This window comes from Takifugu flavidus, chromosome 19, assembly GCF_003711565.1.
Source record: "Takifugu flavidus isolate HTHZ2018 chromosome 19, ASM371156v2, whole genome shotgun sequence".
Lineage (NCBI taxonomy): Eukaryota > Metazoa > Chordata > Actinopteri > Tetraodontiformes > Tetraodontidae > Takifugu > Takifugu flavidus.
This window is the reverse complement of record NC_079538.1, coordinates 11,459,285-11,482,791: the sequence shown is the minus strand read 5'-3', so window position 1 is coordinate 11,482,791 and position 23,507 is coordinate 11,459,285. Positions and strand designations below refer to the sequence as shown.

The 23,507-nt window shown below is 42.7% G+C and overlaps 1 protein-coding gene across 23 annotated transcripts in view; it reads right to left on the bottom strand.

Annotated features, from left to right (window-relative positions):
• The window catches only part of nrxn3b (neurexin 3b), a 302,073-nt gene that overhangs the window by 161,407 nt on the left and 117,159 nt on the right, over positions 1 to 23,507 (bottom strand). For 12 of the 23 annotated variants that reach the window (XR_008947310.1, XM_057016587.1, XM_057016599.1 and 9 more), the window contains exons 3-5: positions 21,583 to 21,600; positions 21,217 to 21,243; positions 20,092 to 20,103 (exon numbers count right to left, since the gene is read on the bottom strand). The exons of 4 other annotated variants lie outside the window; for them this stretch is intronic. Coding sequence is in view for 18 of the 19 variants with exons in the window: in XM_057016587.1 (XP_056872567.1) it covers positions 20,092 to 20,103; positions 21,217 to 21,243; positions 21,583 to 21,600 (57 nt within the window). In the remaining variant the exon portion in view is untranslated. The remainder of the gene's footprint in view (positions 1 to 20,091; positions 20,104 to 21,216; positions 21,244 to 21,582; positions 21,601 to 23,507) is intronic. 7 more of the 23 variants (XM_057016607.1, XM_057016609.1, XM_057016602.1 and 4 more) reach the window with 1 other exon arrangement.

The following is a 23,507-nucleotide window of genomic DNA, read 5'->3' as shown; positions in this document are numbered from 1 at the left end:
GTTTAAATTAAATGCAGGGGATTCTACAAGAAAGGGCGATTGAGAGTGCGTCAAGATAAATTGTTAAGGGTGATTGAGTGGGAAAGCTTTAAGGGGATTTCCAGGGACGAGGTTGAAGGCTGCATGTGTATTAGTAAGTGGGGAAAAAATGAGGACGAGCATGAAGCCATCGTGTCTGTGACAGCCATCTCTACAACAGGTACCAAACCTGAAGAGAGCCAGGCCTGGAAATTTCATTCTCTATATGCTAAAGCCCAAAGAAGACAACATCTTCAGTTTGAGACTTTACACATAAGGAATCAAAGCGAGTGACATGATTTGTCCCTTTGCTGTCAGCACTTGTTGCAGTTAACAGACTCTGACAGATCCCCCCCCCACCCCCTTCCCGGTCCCAGTTCAGACCCCTCAGCAGATATTCTCCAGGTAAGATCTGCGCAGTGGGAAAATGATGTGGGGAACATCCACAGACAAAAAGACTATGCTTCTGGTACCACCACTGTTTACCCTCCTTCATAAACAAGAGCAGTGTTCAGGAAAGGGCGCCATATTGGAGACAGCCGTGCGTGTTTGAAAGCAGCGGCTCGCTGTAGACTTTTATTGTGTTGTGCTCAGGCGACAGGAAAAGTAGCATCAAGGATGTCGCAAAGCGAGACAGGGAGGGATGAAATGTGACAAGCAGTTCTGATGAAGGAGATGAGAACCGCAGTGCTCAGTGAGAAGTGTTCAGTCTTCCAGCACAATAGACAAGGCCAACCTCAGCCTGTTCCACTGTCACCACTCAGGACTAGGTGGCAACAACTTTCAATCTAAATCACAATAGCACTTTTTTTTTGGCTCTTCACTTAGTGGCCTGACAGGATGTGATGTAAAATATGGATTTCGATCAGAAGAGAGGATAAACTGATTTACGAAGGTTTCAACACTTAAATTACTTCATAAACCGCGGAAATTCCTTCCAGTTCTCCAATGATTCCATCACTGTATTATTTTATGCTTTCTCAATGCACAGATACCGATATGACAGAACCTCACACAGGATGTTCTTAGATACCCTCAAGATCTTTGATGCCATTATTATACTATTATTTAAGCCTTAAAGTGAGCATGAAACTATTTAAAATAGCTTTAATTTTTTACTTCCCCTTCAACACACAGGCTGAATCTGCCATCAATGGCTTCAGCTGTTTGTGGCCTTGTGCCTGAAGCTCATGAAGCCCATGAAGTTTGCATACCCTGAGAGAGGGTCTCATCTTCTCTTTGAAGACCTGCCAACGAGGAAGCATTCTGCTCGCATCCCGTTCCATTTCCCAGCATACCCTGCCAGCTGCCCTTGGGAAAATCAAACTGTCTAAATAATCCCTGACAAGGAGACAGAGGACGGATTACCCGTTTTTCTTACTTGAACAAAGTTCCACGTGCATCTGTGCATTTGCTGTCACTGTGGCTGCCACAACCCCTTATTTCCTCTGAAACACCAGCTTTCAAAGCTGTTGTGCTTGAAATGGTCAGTGATTAACACCATCTGCAGTGGGCGAGAGTGATGCGAACGGGCTGGATGCGGCATTCCAGGTCCATCTGTGCTCGTACGTGCAGACAGTGCTTCGTGTAGAACGATGAGAGGAAAGGCAAAGGTAACAGTTCCCATCACTCCTTCCCAGCAAACGGGCTTGGACTCCCCCATTCAATAAACCAAGGCCTCGTGTCCCTGGCAGTCTGTCTCAGCAGATGCTCTCCAAAAACAGCAAGCGAGCAGGAGGATATTAATTAGCAGAGCGAGTGTCGGGGACGGTTCACAGAGGCCCAGCTTTGCCCGGCGTTTAATGACTTGTCATCGGGTCAGCAGAAAGAAACAAATTGTATGGTCTTGAGTGAACGCTTCAGCAGAGCAGAAAAAGAACTCGCGAGGTGCCGCAATTAATATGTCAGAGAGTTTCTCCTCAAATGCCATTGTGGGTTTTGTAACTGTGACTCACTTGGCTGATTTGAGTCACAATTTTATGACCTTGGGGGAAATATGATGTCTTTAAAGATTTGTTTCTGAGTTAATGACCATGGAGCCTGTGTGTCAGCCGGAGCAAAGAGCAGCACGACGAGCGGAGGTGAATCTCAAAAACCCATTTCTCCGGACCATTGCCATCCCTCCCGTATATACATCATCATGGGCATTTAGGGCCTACTACACACAAAGGATGGGCCTTTATTTTATCTCCCTTTTGAGTGACATTCAACTTGAAACTCCAACAAATTAGGCCATCATAAGAACCCTCATAATGTTTTGGGACCTTTTGCTTGTTCTCTCTACTGGGACTGTTTATTTGCAGGGGTTGTGTTGTGTTGCTATTCTAGCTTAAAAACATGAATCTAGTCTGTGCTTTAGGGTGTAGGAAAAACTCCAACAGCAAATGTTTTACAGCCCTCTTCTTCGGCGAGCGCTAATAAGACCTCAGCTGTTCTTTAGCTGCGAGGCAGATCGAGCAAGGTAGACCAGGCAAGGTCTGAGCAGGAACATGAGCTCATTCATTGTTCAGAGATGGAAAATACAAAGGAACAGAGCAGGAAAATGTTCAGGAGAGGGTGAGGCTGTAATTGAAGAGGGGCTGATTTGCTGGGAGGATGTGACTCCCCTCAGCATCTGGCTGAATTCATTAAACAGTGGGTCTGCTGTGAAACCTCATTATAGAGCAGAACAAAAACATGTGGAAGCATCTCTGATGCTCCAAGGTCATCAAGCTCACCGCTAGGGTCAAATATTTAAAAAAAAAGAATAAACAGATGCTGTTATGAGCCAAACTGGAGAGAAACGCTGCCAGATAGAGAAGTGTTAACTTTAACAGGGTGTACCTATAGAAAGATGTTGCATGTCTCATTACCCAGCTCCACTATTATCCTCCACAGCATCCAGGTGTGACATTAAATTTCAGACAGTGGTGGAATGAGACCAGGCTTTTTGTCTTGTGAACCACCTTTCCCCAAGGAATGATTTTCAGTCACTTTAACGGCATGTGAATCATTTATTATTCTGGATATCATATTTTGGTCATGTGAAGGGTAGCCTCTGTCAAGTATCTGCAGCTCAGGCTGTACATTCACACTATTGTGCTTTAGAGACATACTGAACATACATTCTGATTTCAGAACCGCTCCTCTTACAAATAGAGGACAACTTGCATCACATGAGCTTTGCTGCTTTTTGAAGAACGGACAAGAGACAGCCAGAAAAAGGCCAGAAACCTTTAGACGGATGGAGATGTCCCCTCATGTTGAATGAGGACAACTTGAACATGGCTGTGTTTTTTTTATCTCATCACCTTTTTAAAAAAAAAATTCTTCCTGATGAAAAGCCACCATGCTGTTTTTAGAATGAGACTGTCCGCGATGTTGCCAAATGTCTCTTTGTTGTGCTGAAAATGTCATGCAGATTGTGGACACCAAGGAGGGAAGCTGCACAGGCAGGTGCCAGGAGGACGGGTATGTTCTGGTTCAGCGGGGCCACCAACAGTTGGATTCCCCACCAACTGGAAGAATGAAAAATGCTAAAATTTGAAATGATGTTTCAGAGTTTGTATTTTTGTACAGATGTAGAAAGGTTTTAAAGGTTTAAAGGTCTTTTAAAGGTTATAAATAAGGCTGGTGTGTATTCCAGAACCGCTATAGGAATTTTAAAAACATTACATACATACTAAATAAAAGAAGATTTTACGAGGTTACTATTTCGGAATCCACTGTTTTTAAAGCTTGATCCATAGTAGAATAATTGCATAGAGATTAAGATTTCATGTTGGCCCCTAAATTTGGACATTATCTTGTTCTGTTATGCTTTGTCTTTACTGAATGAAAGCAAAAACAAAGCAAAGGGCAGTTATTATATTCTGAATGATGAAATTCGTTTTTTTCTGATAAATACCAGCTGATTGTATTCCAAGTTTTCCAGGTTCGGAGCGGAGCAATGTCAAATATCTGTGCTGAATGCTGTGTAAAATAAAAACAGCAATGACCTTCGGAGGATTTCATTCCATTCACTGATGTGGATCAAATCTTTAGGTTTCACTTGGTCTGCGTCTGCCCATGACGCTCCATGCGATCAGTATGTGTCAAAGATGATTTGTACAGTCCCAGAGAGAAATATTCTTCCCCAAATCATCAATCTTTCGTTCTAACCAGCGGTGACGTGCAGAGTATATGAGGATTAGAGAATATAATATGGTCCTACGTGAGAGAGCGTGCCCATAAAGGCCTGTCGGATTCAGTGTGCCAATTCTTCAGTCTGGATTTATTATTATAATGGTCCGAGGAATGCTGGTGAATACTGCCTGAATGCAGATGAGGGGCACAACGCCGTCAGTCCAGATCACACTCCATTAGATTCTGCCCTGGAGTGTGAGCGCGGGTGTTTGTGTGATGGTGGGGAGCGTTATTTAGCTATGTAGGAAGGACTGACAGAAACCTCGTTCTGATTGTGGGATGTATGTAGAATGAGGCTGTTGGAAAGTGTGTCCTCTATGTCGTGCTTCTTTTTCATCTGCTCGCCACCGTTACACAAACGCACTTGACCCAAACCAAAAGACAACAGCAAGACTCTTCTGTACACAGAGGTTAGCAATAACTGGCACCAGGATGCCGGCACTGGCTGATCAAAAGCTCAGCACAAGTTTTAGCACTGTGGTTGAAGCTTTTCTTCTGTCTTGATCTACATTCTGTTTACTTCACCCCCCCACCCTTCATGCTCACTGTTCTTGCTTTTTACTTCCACCTGCTTCTCTCAATTTGCAATTCCTGGTTTGCCGTTCTTTTCCCCACTCTGCTGCTTTGTTTCTGTTTGCGGTCTTCATTCTGTAAATCTCCAGCTCTTCGTTCCGTTGGTTCAAAAGGCACCTGTGGTGGCTGTTTGCACAGCCGCGCTTTTGTAAGATTTATAAAAGGCAAACCTGCGGAGTGAAACTGCAGCTTTTTAAACAACTGCAGAGACGGAGAGACTGGAAGACAGAAAGGAGATGAGGGAAGAGGATCCTGATGGCAAGAAAAAATATTGACTTTCTCGGTTCACCCCCGAATCTCCGAGTCAGTGATTGATGGAAGGTTTGAAGGGAGGTTTCAAAAAGGCAAGATGTTTAGGGGGTTGAATGGGATACATAAGAAATTGTTAGAAAAAGCAACAAAAGGTTGAGAACAAGAACAAATTGGAATTCTTCTTCAGTGTTTGAGCAATTGATACTTCCCTGGAATGCACAAAGTGTTAATCTTTCATGGACTTCTCTTATCAGACAACAAAACAAAACCTCCTTAACCATCATCGGTCGCACCCACACAACCTCATTGTTAAACTGAGATGATGCTCAGTGGGACCATGTGAGCTGTGGCTCTGCAAGACCAACGTGGAACAGTCTAAAAGAAATGAAATGGAACCTCTTTCAAACGGCAAAAATCTATATTGGCCTGACGAAACATTGAGGAAGCAGCGAGAGGCCCCGTGTCTCAGAACTACAGACTCTAAAAGTCTCAGTAATATAACTTTGTGACTCATGGGACTCAACTACTGAGACTCTAATCACATTGTCTCTCCATCTTCATGGACGTCAGTGTCTCCAAAGTTGCTTTGTTCAGTGAGGGGATTTCACCTCATTAGCCACACATCAAACCTGGCAAAAAGCATGTCGGACCTACCTTAATCTTGTCTCGAGAGGTAAACATATTAGATCAGAATTGAGGATGAAATGAGAAAAAGCTCTGAAAATATACGGAGCTGCCATTCTCACTTGGTTTTGATGCGCACGCCATTTCAGGCCAACAGATTTAGAGTCATCTAAAACACAACATTCCAGAGCCCCCAAAGTCAAGCATCAACCCTGCGTAGGTGAACCGCGTTTGGCATACTTTATCAAAGTCCTAGCCACGAGCGAGACGCTAATTATATTACTTTTGGAGCGAACAATCTGCATGCCCGGCTGCTTGTAGCGCTTAATCTTACAGAGAGCGACGGTGGCAAAAAGACACGGATATATAGGTAAACAGATGCAAAGAGGGAGAGAAAACATAATGATGAGAATAAACAACAGGCGTAAATAGAGCAAGATAAAAGCATCTGCAACACGAGGGTCCCTTTCCCCTCTGAATGACGGGAACTAAATGAAATGCCACTCGAGGTAATAAGAAAAAGCCGGTGTCAGAAAAGCAGGTCACTTGAATTACAGGGGCAGTTCTTGAGTGGGGCTGCCCTTAAGCCTTGTGCATCAAGGCTTCCTCCTCAAGAGCCAATAATAGCAGCTTCCGTGCACGGACGTGGATGCGCACGCTGTGCGTTACATGAGCCGCTGCGGATTTGTATAGAAAGCTGAATGTGGGTCCTGCAGGTGAAAAACCAGCGAGAACCAGCACAAACAAAATTACCTCCCTGTGCTCTGTCTTCATTTAATGTCCACAGGGCAGAGCAGCAACTGTGGTGATGTTAATCATCATGGAGGTGATTATGTTCTCGCTTGTACTTTTTTCCTCCCTCTCTCCTCTATATATGCTTGCCTCCTAATGCCTCAATCTCTGACCTCTCCTTTTATGTGCTTTCTCTCCCTCCCTTCCCTCTCTCACCCCGTTCCATCCCTCTGACCTGCTTTTTCTTTTTTCCTGCGCCCTGAGCAGAACGCTGTGCTCGGGTTTATTACCATGCAGCCAAAGCAGAAACAAAAATTCAGCTCAGACCCCTCCTCTCTCCTCCCTCTTAATCTTCCTCCTGTCCTTGGTTAACACTAACTCCCATTTCTCCTGATCACCATTTTGTAATGCATTGTTTAGCATTATTTAGACCATCTCGCAGGGACCATGACCAGTCTGCCTCAAATCGGGTACAATTCTCATAATTCCCAGTATCAGTAAGTATCAACGCTAAATTCCAGCATAGAAGCTATGGTGCTTGGTCAGTTCGACTCCTCTACAGTCTACCACTGGGGAACTATTTTGTTGATCTGGTCACCCTGGGTACCCACACCCACAAGGCTTGTATGGGCCCAACCAAAAAGGGGACATGGGCCTGTTTTCAGGTGGGCGTCCCCTTTGTAGAAGTCTGAGTTTCATGGTCAAAGTTCATATCATGGTCACCTTCTATCATCACCTTTGCTCTGCATATAAAAGCCATCTGGTTATTTTGCTTCCAGTAACCGATCGATATTGGCTAATTTGAGTGTCTTCATGTAAATAATTGTGACATTAACTGATTTATCTGCAGTTGCAGTCTGCCACCCCAGCTGTTGAGTCAGAGGAACCACTCCTCCACTATTATAAATGTGTCAGTGCAACATTTTTAATACAGGCTCTGTATCATTTACAACTATGATGTCACATAGTGGCTCCATGGGTTTTCACAGGTTTATTTCTTGTTATACAATTGCCCTAAAACGTTGAAAAATACAAAATGTAACTGATTTGTAGGCACCTCAGGTCATTATTTAAGGGCAGGAACTGGGAATCTTTGCTACACTGGGGTGAGTTACTGTAAAAAACAAGATGATTTCGAGTAAACTCAAATTGAGCGTTTGTGTATTTTATATTGTATTTCTTCTAACTACATTCCCTTTTTGCCTTCCCTTCTCACTGCAAGAGTCTCTCTTCCCCACACTGTCAGCCACACTTCACTGCCCTGCTGCTGCAGTGGTCAGAGGGTGGGGGGTGGGGGAGCTGGGGTAGCGCATGCTTCATTTAATTTCAATAATTAATTCTCCTTCTCCCACTCTTAATGAGGCAAATCAGTCACGGGCCCCTAAGAGCGAGGGAGCGAAAAAAAAGAAATGAGGGAATCATGAAACGAGCGCCTCCCATCAGCGATGCCTGGAAAAGCAGCTCAGTATCACCTCTGGTTTCATCTCAGCTTCTCAGCTTCCTTGATTGGCATATCAGATCTTTTTCGACTTCAGCTATGTTCCTAAAGATCCCGATGATGCTCTCTTGTTTGACATAATGTCTTCATTAATGAAATATGCTATTTTGACACAAGAAAGTACCACCGGTGATCATCCACTATAGGTGACACTGGTTAAAGCCATCATGTATCATGGGATCCATGTTATTTTACCTCCTGTTTTCAATTTACTAACTTACCATAGTTAAATAAAGGCTCAGTGGAGGCCAAATCAGTGCTTGCCTGTCCAATAAAGAATATAGGAATTGACAGAAGGATTAGTGCTTTAAAAAGACAGAGGGACAATACTGCTGAGCAGCTGCACTTTGAGGAGGAGGAGAGAGGAGAGGATAACCTACTCCCAGCAGATCCCTGCTCCTCCCTTGGCTCTTTCCAAGAGGAACATGATTACATCACTAGACTGATCATCATTACTTTGCTGGTTTTTCCAACTGTGAAACAAGGCGTGCTGAACATTGGGATGCTTAAAAGGCAGAGATTATGCTTAAGTGCTAGCAGGACAGAGAACAAAGGCCTAAATATTAGCGGGAGGTCACCTTCATATAGCTGCCTGCTGGAGACGGCGCTCCAATAAGGAGAAAATGGCTCAATTACAAGAAAGCACACAGCAGAGGACCAGGAGGGGGTCCAGGCAAATGTGTGGAAGAGAAAGGACAAAGTTACACTCCGAAAGCTCCAGCGGTTGCTTATGCACATGGTTTTCTGCGCAGCTGAGAAAAATCTGAACTTAAGTGAAAATTCTGCATTCACTTCTGATAAACCAACCCTCTCCAAATCTTTATGATTTTCCTCTGTGCCTGCAGATCTGCCTCAAATGTGCAATCTATTGCCTGTATTGCCCCAGAATGTGCTTAATGGGATTTAGGACAACCTCATTTTCTATCACCTGTATCAAATATTTCTATTTTGCAAATAATATTATGGCATCATCCCTGTAAACGTGATCAGAAATTTACAGTTTTTGTCAAGAAAACAAGTAAGGGGACGAGGCTGCATATGTTGAAGGGTTTTGGCATCAGAATAGAAGAAGGAAACTAATACTGTTTAAAATAAGCTAAATAAAAGAGGGGGTAATTACAGTACAATAAATGCACCATATGGGTGATAAAAAAGCAATGAGGATAGTTCTGTTTTAAAAGGAGGAGACATATGGTGTTGTCCCAAGTCAAATCCACATCCATTCTGCACCACCATAAACTCATAAATGAGCTCATGACTGGCTCCCAGAGGAGTATGTAGCATGTAGGCCAATATAAATACAGCTTTTCTTCAGCCTGAGGCTCCACACCAGGGCAGGAACCAGGCAGTCTGGCTGAGGAACAAACACACTTATGAACATGTATGTGCACAAACACTATTAAAGAGAGAACTCTAAGGATTGCAATAGTAGAGTTTTAAGTAAGACTGCTGCACTGAGGGTGTCCAAGGACAAAGACTGATTGACCATACTGAACCTGTCGTGTTTCTGAGCATCTCCTGGATGAGAGAGCATTTTATTGACACTCTTGTGCTGTCAACTTCTTTGGGACGCAGCAGAGTGCGCAGGTTAGGGTTAGACCTGTTCAGAGAAGGTAGCCACACATTTAATTAGCAATAATGAGCTTGTGCAGCTTCAATATGATCATTAACCATAACCTAGCGAAATGTTGGGGTTTTTGTTACTCTTGTTTCCAAACAGATGAATGAACAGATAAATAAATTTTATCAGCAGGACTTGTTGAGTTAAAGTTTAATACCTTTTAGTATTTCATTTAAACCAAAGCAGTAAAATGAGGGAAAACTGTAGTTTTTACACATAAATTAAAAGGATAATGATGTATTTGGATCCAGCACTATAATAAAATGTTAATACTTGATTTGCCTAATAAATCTGACTTGGAACTAATTCTCATTTTTCACACCAATACTATAGTCGAGAGATAACAGTCAAGAGATTGTCTCTCTTCCATCTGCTTGTCTACACTTTAGTCTGACTCCTCCAAAAGTGTCTTATAGCTGCAGTGTTCACACTGGCCATAACCTCCATGGCCCAGTTCTGCCAAGAAAACCAATTACTTAGTGTTTCTAAGCCCTCTGAGCCCCGAAAGAAGCCCGATCATTTAACCATGAGAACCTCACTCAGTGCTTTCAGCGCTGCCTTAAACTAAGAAAAATATATAACTATATATGTATGTACAAGATCCTGAATAAATACAATATCACTCCTGCCAAGTCGATGTTGTGGATTTAGGTCTACAGTTGAAGACGCGTCTTAAAATATTCATCAGACTTCTGAGGCTGAGTCTTCTGTGTATAATGTAGACTTCAGTCAGTACTAAATGTACTCAGAACTATTTGGTAGAATCAAAACTAAAGATGCAACAGTTGGCTGCGTTACTGTCCCACCAAGCTTATTTATTTGAAGTATGTTGCCATTGTTGCCAACTATGCTATTTCTTTCTTCTGGATGATTTCCCATCCTCCCCCCAAGTTTCACTGACATTCTTCTAGTTTTACATGATCCTGCCAAGCAACCTTCAAGCAAGGAATGGAAATGACAAAACCTCCTTTGTTATAACAGAAGTAATCAGACTGGAGGTCAGGAGACTCTGTTTTACCCGCAGCTTCACACTCCACTGAAGCTGCACCTTAATGTAGGTGTCAGGCTCGACATTAATGGGGTTTCCATTGGCTCATTACCCATCTTTCCCTTTAGTTTCATACAAATAGTATAAAGGTTCTTGTATAATCCAGCAGTGGCCATTAATACCAGACTAAGGGCCCAGAATTTATAGAGTAGACTTCCCACTGCTGTACTAATATTTAACCAGTGTCAGATAGTGAATCAGCGGCCAACTGGATGACCTTAAACATCACACAGGCCTGCTGCTGCTCTGCATCTTCTCCTACCAGGCGTGGCCTCATACATTATCCTTCATGGGAAGCCTCGTTTAGTTTGAAGAAGCATGAATCTCCATCTTCGGCTCATCGCCGACGTTGTGAGGTAAAACCCTTGAACACAAATCACTGTTGGGCCGCTCAGATCGCCTCCGGGATATTCAATATGCTCACTCTTTGACTGTCTCAATCTATCTGCCTCTGCTGGATAAGCTAATGAGTCTAATGAGAATAAAGACTGAAGGGGAGAGAGGAAAAGATGGGGGGAAGAAAAGAGGGGGGAAAGGGGCGAGAAGCAATCAGATGAGGCTTTGCCCAGCCTTTGGCAATGACAAACTGGAGCAATTATGCATGAAGGCTGTGACATTGGCTGTGGCATCACCCTTTCTGCTGATCTGTTCAAAAGCAAACATGCTCTATAATTCAGTACAACACACACAAGCAGATCCACGCCTCATCCCTTCCACCAAACATCCTCAAGGACACAGAGCACTATTTTGACTTGGTAATACAAGTGTACGCGGATGTCCGACTCGGCAGTGTGAGCGTCTCGCAGCACAAGCAGGTCGGCGGAAGGTCAAAATCGTTGTGCAATCTCACAACCAGCAGGTGAGCACAATCATTTCCTTCATGATCCCATCTCCTATAAACTCGACCCTTCACAAAGTACCACACACACACACACACGACCACAGTCCTCCCTGTTCACAGCTCTGTTTGATACTTGAGTGCAGATTAGTAGTGTCATGCTTGAAAGAGACATTGATTTTGGAGCATAACAAACCTTTGATGGTGCCGAACTTTATTCACAATCGTGAATGAAGTACAATATGTTTGAGCAATAGCTTTTTGCTTGATAGTTATGGCATTGGTCATCATTCGAAGTTCATTCTAATATAATTGACTTCAATACATGATGACGTTTCATTTTAGATTCTGAAGAAAAATCGTGTTTATTTTAAACCTTATATGAGCATGGTGCAGATCCTGACACCCCCTGACTGGCATGAGTCGATAGGCAAGGTTTATATCTCAACCATGAAGAATAATCTTTGTTTCATATGCCATAGTGAATTCTGAAAAAACATCACGATGGCAGAGAGAAACACAACAACAATTACATTTTTATTTTGTTGACAGCAAAGAAAATGGCTAAATGAGTGACAGATGTTCAACAGCTGCAGCCAGCAGCCTTGAGTCGTGCATGAAGCAGCCTGTTTCATCTGCTTTACAGAAAAAAGCAGCTTAAACTATTAAAAATGAGGAAGTGAAATCTTCTAATTTAAAAAAAAAAGACACAAAGGCCAGCACCTGCCAAATCTACTGGAGGGTGAAAGCACTTTCTGCCGTCTCAGCACATTTCCATGCAAGCGATCGGCCAATTACACCACTAATTATTGCATTTTGCAGATCTGTCAGATTGCACCGGCACCGGGCCAGTGGAGATCAATTGAATGTGTTAATCCAAGCAACACACGTGCACACAACTAAAAAGGAAGGTGATCAAACACCATCAAAGTCCTCTTTCCCTGAAGAAGCCTGGTAGGAGCCGCTAATGTAGTAGAGGTTAATGGCTGTGCCACTAAGCTGTGAGATTTGCCTAGAAGAACAAGAAAGTTGAACACATTAACTGCTCGGCTACACAATAAGTTTAAGAAAGTAGCTTGATTTTCATCAGGGGTCGGACAGGTGGCGGTTGAGGCAGAGGTGATGCAAAGAGAGCAGCAACTTTGAGAAAACTTTGGAGATGAAGGGTGAAGTAAAAGAGAGGCGAGATTTGGGACAAAAAAGGACCTCTGGTTTAATCATGAGAGAAGAACCAGTATTTTAACATTTCACAAAAGAGTAAATGGAGAGAAAAGAGATGTAACGGGAGGAGTGCGGTGAACCGATGACCGCCTGACAATGGAAGAAGATGATCGAGGGAGGAGGGCGTGTGACTAATGGCTGGGTGGGGGAGTGATGTGGGGATGGAGGGATGAAAGAGAAAAGAGGAGGAAAAACAAAAGGAAATGGGGTTAAGCAGAGGGTGGGCCAGCAAAGTTTAGATGAGAGCACAAATACGAGCTAGACACCAGAAGCTAAATTTAGCCCTTCGTGTTCTTGGTAATACTCATAGTGGCATTTTTAACAGTGTACTGAATCCTTTTGTTTTAGTCTCCTAAATGTGTATTATTGACCTTTCAGTGTAAGGCGTGTGTTTTACAGTTACTAATTAAAAAGTCATATTGGGAATTTTGGGATCAATTGTGCAGAAAATCAAAGTTTTATTTTTTAACAATGCTTCATTTACAGGAGAAATTAGTTTTTTTTTCTTACAAAATGAGTAAATCCTTGAAGAAAAAACACAGATGTGACTTTGACTAAACTTCTAGACTGTAACTGATGCTTACTAATTGTAATTATTTATCTTGGGTGTTTTCACCAGTCTGCACACTTTTGCACTATATAATCCCTGTATTTAATCTAATACTCACGCTGAGATGTTACACTCTGAAAACTAGAACAGACAGGTTTGTAGGAAAAGCCCTCAGGCTCCCAAAAGAGCTGCCTGAGGAGGCAGAGTGGGCTGAATAAGCGATCTCTTCTTTAATATAAACACCCTTTCATGAATTTGACTTTTGATATTTTCTGAGTTTCTTTTATCCTACTGAAACGTGCTTCATCTATTTGTGGCCCTTCATGCATATTTCTAACACAAATAGTCAGGGGAGTTGTATTTGATCAGTCCTTTAAACAATTATTGACATTTTATTGAAGTTTCTGATGAAAAAAAAGTACCTGAAATGTGTTTAAAGCGCCGAAATGAACACAAGCTGATTTTTTCATTTGCAGAAGACGTGGTCAGATACGTTAGAGCAGACATATGGGGGGCAAGATCTATTTATTTTCCTGTTGGTGCAGCAACATACGATGAGCAGAGACAGATCGGATAGTTTCATTTGCATATCATCTAATCAGAGCAAGGGCATTCGCCATCTGGGGGGAGGGGGAGTGATCCGAGTTGTTAATCTATATAAGCATATCATTTTAGTCCCTGGTGACACGTGACTGCTATACAAACCTTCACCACACTGTTAATTACAGCTTCGAATAGTTTAAAAGACTTTCATTATTTTGTTTACTGTGCCAGCTTGCTGATTTTCCCTCAGTGATGTATTCAGTTCTAAGCCATTCTAAGTTTCAACACAAGTCTACGCACGCCAAATATTAATTACCTGTAAGTGTGTGTTTTCTCATTTCTTTCCTGCAAGGTCTGAAAAAATATTTACTGACAGAAATAACCCCAAGGGAAATTGGATTATAAAATGAATTGTGTCACAGCAAGCACCAGGCTTTCTCTTCAGCTCTAACCAGCAAGACCGGGGCAATATGATCACGACTCTTAAAATATTTATCCCTTTCATGCAGTGTGCCACGAAAGAATTTCATTTCTCAACCTGCGAGACTCTGCCGTTGGTTGATTTGTTCTTTTCTTCTTTTATAATCTTTCATATCACTCTGTGCTCCTAATGTCATCAGCAGCCATTTCCTGCTTCCAGCTCAGTTGTTTTCGTTGGGCTTTTCCCAGGTCATAATTCCAACACATTGCTAGGAATCATTTGCGCAGCCGTCTCATATCAGAAGATTCCGACGGAAGACACATCAACAGCATGCTGCACTTCGACGCGCATAAACTTTCACACAGATGTGTGAACTTCAAAATATATATATATATAAAAACAGACATTCTCTGAGGCAAGACAGCTGCCAAGCACAGTTAGACTCCCCTGATATGAGAGACGAGGAGGTCTGCTCTTGTTGGAGGAAATATAAGAAAAGAAACGTTGAAGAACAAAATAAAATACTTGGGAATAGGAGAACAGGAGGCCTCATTCTTAAGCTAAACGCTGGCAAGTAAAATGTTAAAATGTCATCACATTGGAGCCATTTTCTTGATGTTAAAAAATGTCTCTGTATACATAAACTTCAAATCAATCTCACCATATCCAAGGTGAACATAGAGCAATAGCTATGCAAACAGAAGAAATATTCTAGACTCACAGGAATATTTAAATAAACAGCTGCATTGCATTTATATCAGAAACAAATCCTCCCTGTGCGTCGGTGCCCTCACATGTGTGAAAGGACACGCTGAGCTAAAACACTTGTAATCGCCACATTGGGACTGAAACAACCCTTACAACTTTAAGACTTGATCCAGACTCACTCTTTGCAACACTGCTGACATTTGTGAAGTAAAACATCTGAAGCCACTTTTTAAAAAATATTTTAAAAAAAACACAATGAAGTGCAAGTGTGGAAGCACCGAGGCAGACGGAGACGGAGATACAGCCACTCTGACAGCCTCTCTCTGCATTTCTTCTCTGTTTGTTTACTTCCTCTCTGGTGTGAACATCTATGCATGGCTGCAGCCATCACATCTACACATGTCACGCCCCGCCAACATTTAACGTGCACGCACGCACACATTCCGCAGCACTCCAGCACTCATAGTTAGACGTTCACAATACAGCCCTTGGAGCCAGATCTTAACCTATTTCTTTGCATAAATCCTGCTCACACAGTCTCAGGCACCAGAAAAAGAAACCACTTATCAGACTAATGTGCTTCCTTGCTGTAACACTAACATCCGTCATGGAGTTTAGCTGAAATTTAGCTGTTATTGAAAGCACACGTTGCATGATGCTGTGCACCTTCATCAAACACCAACTTAGTTATTCCATTTAATTTTTTGCACACTTTATATTGTGCCAAGCCAAAAATGATGTAATTCAGGCCAAGATTTGAAATATGTTTCGAGTTAATGAGCTAGCCAAGATTAAAGCTAAAGTGGGAAAAAAAGACGGACAAATATGTTACATATTTACTTGTTCAGCCCTTTTTTCTCTCCATCTCGGCCTCTGTTGCATAACTGCTGACGCATTCATGATCCGTGAAAAACTCGGAATCAGTTTTGCTCGGTTGATCCCAGAGGTCAGTGCCGGAGAGAGAGAGAGATGGAGAGAATAAACACAGGGTAAGGCCAGAAAAAGAGCGGAAAAGAAAATGAAGGAGGGAGAGAAAACCAATCACCGAGCTGGCATCTGTGGGATTGTGTCTGAGGAAAAATTGTGACAGCTCCTTGCAAGCCTGGCCTCGATGTCTGTGGAGCCGGAGATGCAAGAAATGGCTCGGAGGAAGTGGACGGGAACGATGTGCACATCGGTGATGGAGAGCAAAAGGCCACGTGTATGAAGTAGCAATGTGGTGGCGGGGATCAACAAAAGTAAATACACATCAAAGAGATGTTTCACAGATAAAGCACAAAAACACAACCCCAGTTTCAGAGATCTGGTGAAAATCAGTGTTGATTATTCGAAAATGCCTTTCCCACAATCCCGGTTCTGGCAGCCAGGGATCCACTCTGAAAACCGTGGCGGCCGCCCATCAGCTTCCATCAGAAACAAGGCGTTGCAGGCGGACACCCACAGGTGCAGGGGAGAAGGTCTGTGTTTACCAATCACATTTTCTGACTGTGCGAGCAGCAGCAGCTGGTAACCACAGAAATCTATTTGACCCGCGCCCTCAATTTTTAACAACTTTGAAATCCACCGCGAGGTATGCAGCGCGGTTCCTGACTGAGTAATGAGGGAAGGCAAAGTTAAACTCAATTTCAGGGTGAGCGTCTGGCCATTAATAGCCATTTATCAACAGCGAGAACAACAAGCGCCAGGGCCAATAAACACCAGCTGGTGCTCTGGTTCCAGCGTCGGCAGCAGAAGAGAAAAGCCCCGTTTCCTCTGCCTCACTGACAATTGGTGGACACAAACAAACCGAACGGAGCCTGTGAGCAGCTCGTGAATTATCGAGGACGAGGAAGGACAAACGCCTCATTCTGTGACATGCAATCACAGGTTAGGAGGGTAACGTGTTCATTTGAGCAAATTTTTTTCCCACTAATGTTCCATAGTTCCTATAACATTGGTGTGTTCAATGATGTCGTCCTCAACATTCATCTCCTGTTATGTGTGACATCACTTCTTCCCTCACACATCCATTCACTAAGACACTTTAAAGAGATGTTGAAATTAATGTTTGATAAACATTAATACCATTCCTGACACAGATGATCTTGGATAATCCTGGCATTCCCAGGAAGGCTAGTGTATATAATGGATACAATTTGGATTATGGTTGAGGCTGGGTCATCAAATATTAGATCATCAGACTGTGATGCCAGAGATTATACGCCCCGCCACAAATGCACTATGGGAATGTGTTTATCGATTGGACCTCAGCCAATTCCGAACTACAGCCTAATGCGATGCATTAAGAAGAAGTGTCTAAAGCATTTTGTCTCACCCAGCTTTATTACCGATAGTGTTGTAAAAATGTGTAAAATTGGCAGAGCTGCATTTCTGTGAACGTGCGGCTCTCACATGCACCACATTTTTACCCTTTTTTATCAGATACGAATGATTGGTCACAGCTCCTCGTACCTCGTCTGGATCCACCAGATAAGCTTTGCTCCCAGTGCACGTCTCTAAAGAGCTTCAACTCTGATTAGGTGCAAACTGCTGAATTTTAGCGGAGATATCTCAGATTAAACAGAAAACCCAAGTAAGCAAAGATGGACAGAGCAACACATTAATGGCGCTACAGCCCGGCAGCGTCGAGCGAGCACCAGCACGGCACGCCCATGAGACACCCCGATGTCCACAGGACTTTGAAATGCAGAGAGAATCAGGGGGAAGGAGAGAGAAGGGCAAGTCAGAATAGTGAGGGTGAGAGAGAAGGATGGGGTGAGACAAAGGCAGGGAAGGAGTCAGGGAGGAGAAAAATACACCAACAACAGAAACGGGAGGGTGGCAGAGAGCAACTAGAGGGTGTGAAAATCCCAACTGTGTGATCTTTACTGCAGGAGTCTGAGGCGATAATTATAAAGTGACTCCAGAGGGAGGGGACCGTTTCTTAGTGCTAAACCTTTGTAAAAGTGGGGGATTAGATCCAGGCAAAGTGTTTCCTCACGGCCTCCTTCACTACCTTGTCTGAAACGGCCACTGCCAATTTATTTATGCCCAACACAATAAGAGCAGCGTGGTTTCTTTGTTTCACCCAGAGGTTCAAAAACAACAGTTTGACACGATAAGACACCATTGTGCAGAACAGGAAGCTATTAAAATGATAATGAAAAAGCTCTATACAGTTTTTGACCCTGCACTGGAAGGTGGGAGGAACATTTCCATTACCATACGTGTGCACACTGGAGAAAAACACAAGTGTTATAGCCTGTAAGGTAATGCTTCTGTGTTCTATGGAAAGCCAGTAATTTCTGTGTCTATAATTTGCGGTTCAGGTTGCGTGATGTGGAACATAAAGATCCTGATTGACAGGCGAGTCCTGCTCCGTATCGAGCGATGCGAGTGCATCGGTGGAAACCCGATACCGTGGCTCTACCACCTGATCGCCACAGAATCAGCTCGGGTTGCAGAAGATGTCACTGTCACTACTGACGTTCAGATCTGACATGGCCGAGTTTCTTCCCTCTCTGTGGAAAACAAAAGACTAGTGCAGTCGCAGCAAACATGCTGCCATGAGTAGATCATAGGAGGGTCAAGTCAACCAAATTATTAGTATATTTGGCTTCATGAACAAATCATCTTGCAATGCTTCAGATCACTGAATATATCAAACTGAGGCTTCAACACATTTTACTCCCAATATTAATTTATGGAAATCACACAGCATTGCAGAGCAGGCACATTCCACTGTAGCCTTCTACCCTCCGTCTGCAGCAGTCTCGCTCCCTCCGTCTTTATCTCGCCCGCCCGTCTCACACACTCACTCTGGGGTTTATTCTCCATTATGTTCTCCCTGGCCTCCCAGTGCCCTCTGACCTCTGTGCCATTTCCAGTACATAGACACATCAGTACAGACATCAAACCAAGAGCACTGGGACCTGTTATAAGCTGCATTCTCCCTCCTACATGTTCTTTTTTTTGGCCTGATTTTTGCCTGGCAGCTAAACAGAAGGTTCCTGCTTCATAAATATATTAAGACATATATATATTTTCCCATCACCTGATAAGGAATCCTCTTACAATTCTGACCACGAATGCAGCCTTAGAGTTAGTTTTCAGAGTGTCGCCCCCACAAGACAGGTTCCATTAAGCCCAATATGCTCATAGAACTGCTCAGAGCTGATAAAAGAATCCTGGTCTAATGTTAGAAAAACAACATGGACAGTTCTTCATCCTCTGCTCTGCATACTAACGCAGGAAACTTTAACCTAGATGACAGTTTATGAAATGTCTGAAAACACAAGCAATATTTAAGTGTTTTGCATGAGCTTTTTCAAAACTGTGTGTGCACACGATCCAGAAAAGACTGTCATTAGCCTACACAAAAGAGCTGAAAACACACAAAACATGAAAATAGGCTTCGACATAAGCTTGGCTGATTTAAAAAATACCTGTCGGAAAAAGCTTTAGTTTAAGCTTCTTTAAAAAAAAAAAAAACAGGAAGCAGAAGGGAAAAACAAGAAAGCCTCGTTTGTTTACTCCCAGCTAAAATCAAAGCCATTGTTACAGCAAACGTCAAACAAAGTGATACGAAAAAAAATAATGTCGTTATCATTTGTAACAGCATATTTTTTAGGGCAATGAACACACAACTCCCACACTGCACTGGCCTTTGAAGGCATCTTTCAACCAATTTAACCGATATTATTTAAAATATGATCATAATTGAGTATTTTTCCATCTATTAAAGGAGAAATGTGCACGCACGCACGCGCGCGCGCACACACACACACACACGCACGCACACACACACACACACACACCACACACACACACACACACACACTATCAGAGATCTCTGATAAATGAATAATGAGGATATTCTCTGTGCGGCTCCAGTGCCATGACCTGATACACAATTTCAGTCACATCCTGTTAAACACACACACACACACACACACACACAGACAGCCATGCGCACACACACGGCTGTGGAGCATCTCTATAAAATCAACTGATTCTAAATATTTGCTTAACACTCACAGACAGTAAAAAAATGAAACCTGCGACTAAGCACAGATCTTGCCCACTCTCTTCTTATCTTCAACACTGATTAATGAGTATAATCGCATCGTATTTCCTCCCTTCTTCAAACCCTTTGTGTTTGTTAGCTGGAACGCAGATTGCACATCTTCTCCCGAATACACAAACAAGCTTATGCCCACATCTTTTAGGCACACTTTACGGATGATTAAGCAGCTCCAGCAGGTCACAGATGCATAAATTAGGAAAAGGAGAATGCTGTACCTTTGTTTCTACCTACAGATTGGTGGAGAGGAGAAAGGATCCCCAGAGATAAAAGAAGGAAGAGTGACATCCCATGTGGAGCATCAGAGAGAGAAAGAGTAGAAAGCGGAGATGAGCCATTTTTAGTGGAGACTGAGCCACTTCTACAACTGACACGACCATGCAAAGCACTGAAAATCGTGCAGATGACGGAGGACTGGGAGAAGCAAACACGGAGCACACAAGCCCAATATCAAATGCAGGCTTTGGTCTTCTGATTTAGCTTAACTTGAAACCAAACTGGTAACAGTTGTGACCATCCCTGGATGAAAAGATGAAAAGCAAACTGGATCCGTGAAGAACGCTTGTTATTTTGAAGCTTTGAGAGAACCCCCAGCATAACATCTGCTCTACCACTGGACAGCTGACATTAAACTTCTAATGACAACGTTTCTATGTAAATAAAATATATCCAGATTTCAGTCAAGCTATATATATTTTAAATTTTGTGCAGCTGTCACTATATTATCATCACAAAAAATGAATTATAATAACCAAAGTGAGCCAACTACTGTCTTTAGAAAAGATAAAATATTAAGGTTATGGTCTAAAAATATGCATTAAATGTTACATTGCAACAGTAAAATTATGTATGAGACATGTGCATACTGTATGTAAACATGCTCCTTCCCTCTTCCCTCCTTTTCCAGTCATGTTGCCTCTCCGTCCCCACTGCTTTTATTTCTTTAATTTTCATCCCTGCCAGCCTAGTTTCCCTTTCCCAGATGCTACAAAGGTCAAGCAGGAACAGTGCAGTGTGTCACCGCATCTTAGCTGTAGGAATAAAACCCCTACACAATTACGTAATGCTAAAAAAGTCTGCATGAAACAAGGGCGCAGAGACGCAGAAGCATGAGGAGGGTGAATGCGAAATGAGGAACATGCATCATCCTCGCGCATCCTCCATACACAACACAACAGATACAGACACACAAACCATCCTGCTATTCCACAGCAACAAGGGAATCATCACAGCACACAAATGGACACGGACAACTTGTCAAAGCGCGCAGTGCACATGCCCCAAAACCAATGAGTAAAGCAAAAAAGGAAGGAAAAAATAGAGCGCTACAGAGGAAAGAGTACCTTGCTCTGCCTTCAGGTGTGCGAGACCTTGAAAAGAGAAAGCAAACACAGAGGAAGAGAACAGAGAGAGAAGATGAACACAGAGACACGCCAATACTACAGTTGTATTGTCATTATGCATGCTTTGCATGATGGCAAACCATGACAATCACTCTAAAAGCAAAGCTTTCCCAAGTGCATTTAAAAGCTTTCTCTTGCAAGAGACAGATAATTATGGAGCAGCAACATATGCAAATATTAAGTTGTTTACTCTGAAACAGCCGTTACAAATGACAAAATATCCTTATTTTACTTTCACTAAGTCTAAATCAATAAAGTTTGGTGATTTAGTTGAATCAGCTTAAACTTTGGCTTCTTCAAACTCACCTGGTTTTCTTAGAACAGCTGTGGTGTCATCAGAGGAAAGAAAGAGAAGAGATTGTACATTAGCAACACACTCTAGCAGTATTTGCATGTGGTTTTAACATGCAAACTGTACCACACACTTCAGAGTCTGCATGTAAGGGTGCAGAGAGCTGCCCCTTAACATGTCTGATCAAAACTGTCACTTCCATGACATTCCCTGTGGAGAGAAAAACAATTTCATCTGACGACTCACCTCCAAAGTCATATCACAGCACTTTCTTGGCAAAAAAACTCGAATATCATTAGATTAATATAATATTCTGCACCCTTCATTGCACAGGGAGCCTCGCATACGCAACGAGAGGCATGAATCCCGGAGGATTTATGGCGTTGTGAGGTTTGTGGATGTTAGGATGCTTCTTTCCAGACCCATATCTTTCTCCTCCACCTCTGCCTCTTTAAACCAGCCACCCAACATTGTGTTCCTGGCTGACCCACATTCAGCGCACGTGTTTGTGTTTTTCTCTGGGGAATGCTCATGATGCCTGTAACGCCTCTAAAAAAAAAAACTAAAGCAGATTTAGCTTGACTCAGCCATCGACGTCACCTTGTATCAAATTTGTGTCTGATTCAGGGCAAATGAGAGATCACAGAAGGTATAACGTTTCAAGTCTCTTTAGCTCGCAGGTGGTATTTGTAACCTAAAATGAATATTGAGAGTTTTCTGTAATCAGAGCCCCTTGAGACTATCAAGGACAGATGAGAAGAAAGTGAACTAATCTTAATTAAGAGAGACTGTGCGAGCGTGTGCTCACACACAGCGTGTGATCAATTTACAGAACGACCTGCCTTGATCTCCGTCCACAGTGGCCGGGCCCGTCTCTCCAAAGCTGGATCTAAATGATGATTTTCATTCTGTGTCATCTGCTCTGAAAGGATTAAGTCTGTTTAAAATGCTGAATTTTATTAAGTAGGGGAATTAGTTTATTTATTCCCCCCACCCGATCTCAAAGGCTCTCTGGAATGTCTGCTGCTTTTCTTTCCGAACCAGAATGACATTGGAAGGAGAGTGAGAAGGACATCGCAGGAATTGGAAATGAGGAGGCGATGATGGCTGGCTGACGGACGCAGGCATAGCTCTGGCTCTTGATAAATTAACACCCCTGAATGTTGTCAGGCTGAATGAACACATATGCGTATTATTTTTCTTCTGACAGTGCAAAATTGCAAACGCTCGTGCTCCATAAGCAGGCGGACGCTGTGTGCGCATGTTCAATTGCTCAGCTTCCCATGTAGATAAAACCTTTTCTCTTGATGCGACAGTTGCTAGAACAAGCCAATGTGCTGCAGAGGACATGTGGCCTGAGCATAATCCTCTGCTCTATTTTACCAGCAGCTTCACCACTCAAATCCAAACATAATTTTCAGCTAGGGCACTAGACACAAATGCCCCCTGCTCTGGAATCAGAGCCTCTGCACACATTATTTATTTATTTTCTCCCCTCTCTGACCTATTTTTATAGTGAGATTATTGTAACTGTCATTTTTTTCCCCCCATGTCTGTTTATTAATCCCCAAGCTCAGCCCAAAGGTGCCGTTTTAGCCATAGCCTAACATTTTGCTTGCCCTTGCCTTCAATTACTCACCTTCCATCAAACTGCTGCATATTTCAAAGGGAAGGGCTTCCTCATATCATTTACCACAAATGCACGTTATTGGATTGGGACAAAAAGTTTTGCATATTTATTAAAGGATCCAGAGCAGCTGATAATAGCCCTGACCTTATGCACATCTCATTGTAAATGAAAAATACCCTTGGGTATTTAGAAGACTTCCCTAATGCCACCCCTATCAATTCAACTGCTTTGAATATGGGCCACTGTGCAGATCATTACCATAAAATTGTGATATTTGCAGAGTTAATAGGAGAGGAATCACACTGGTAT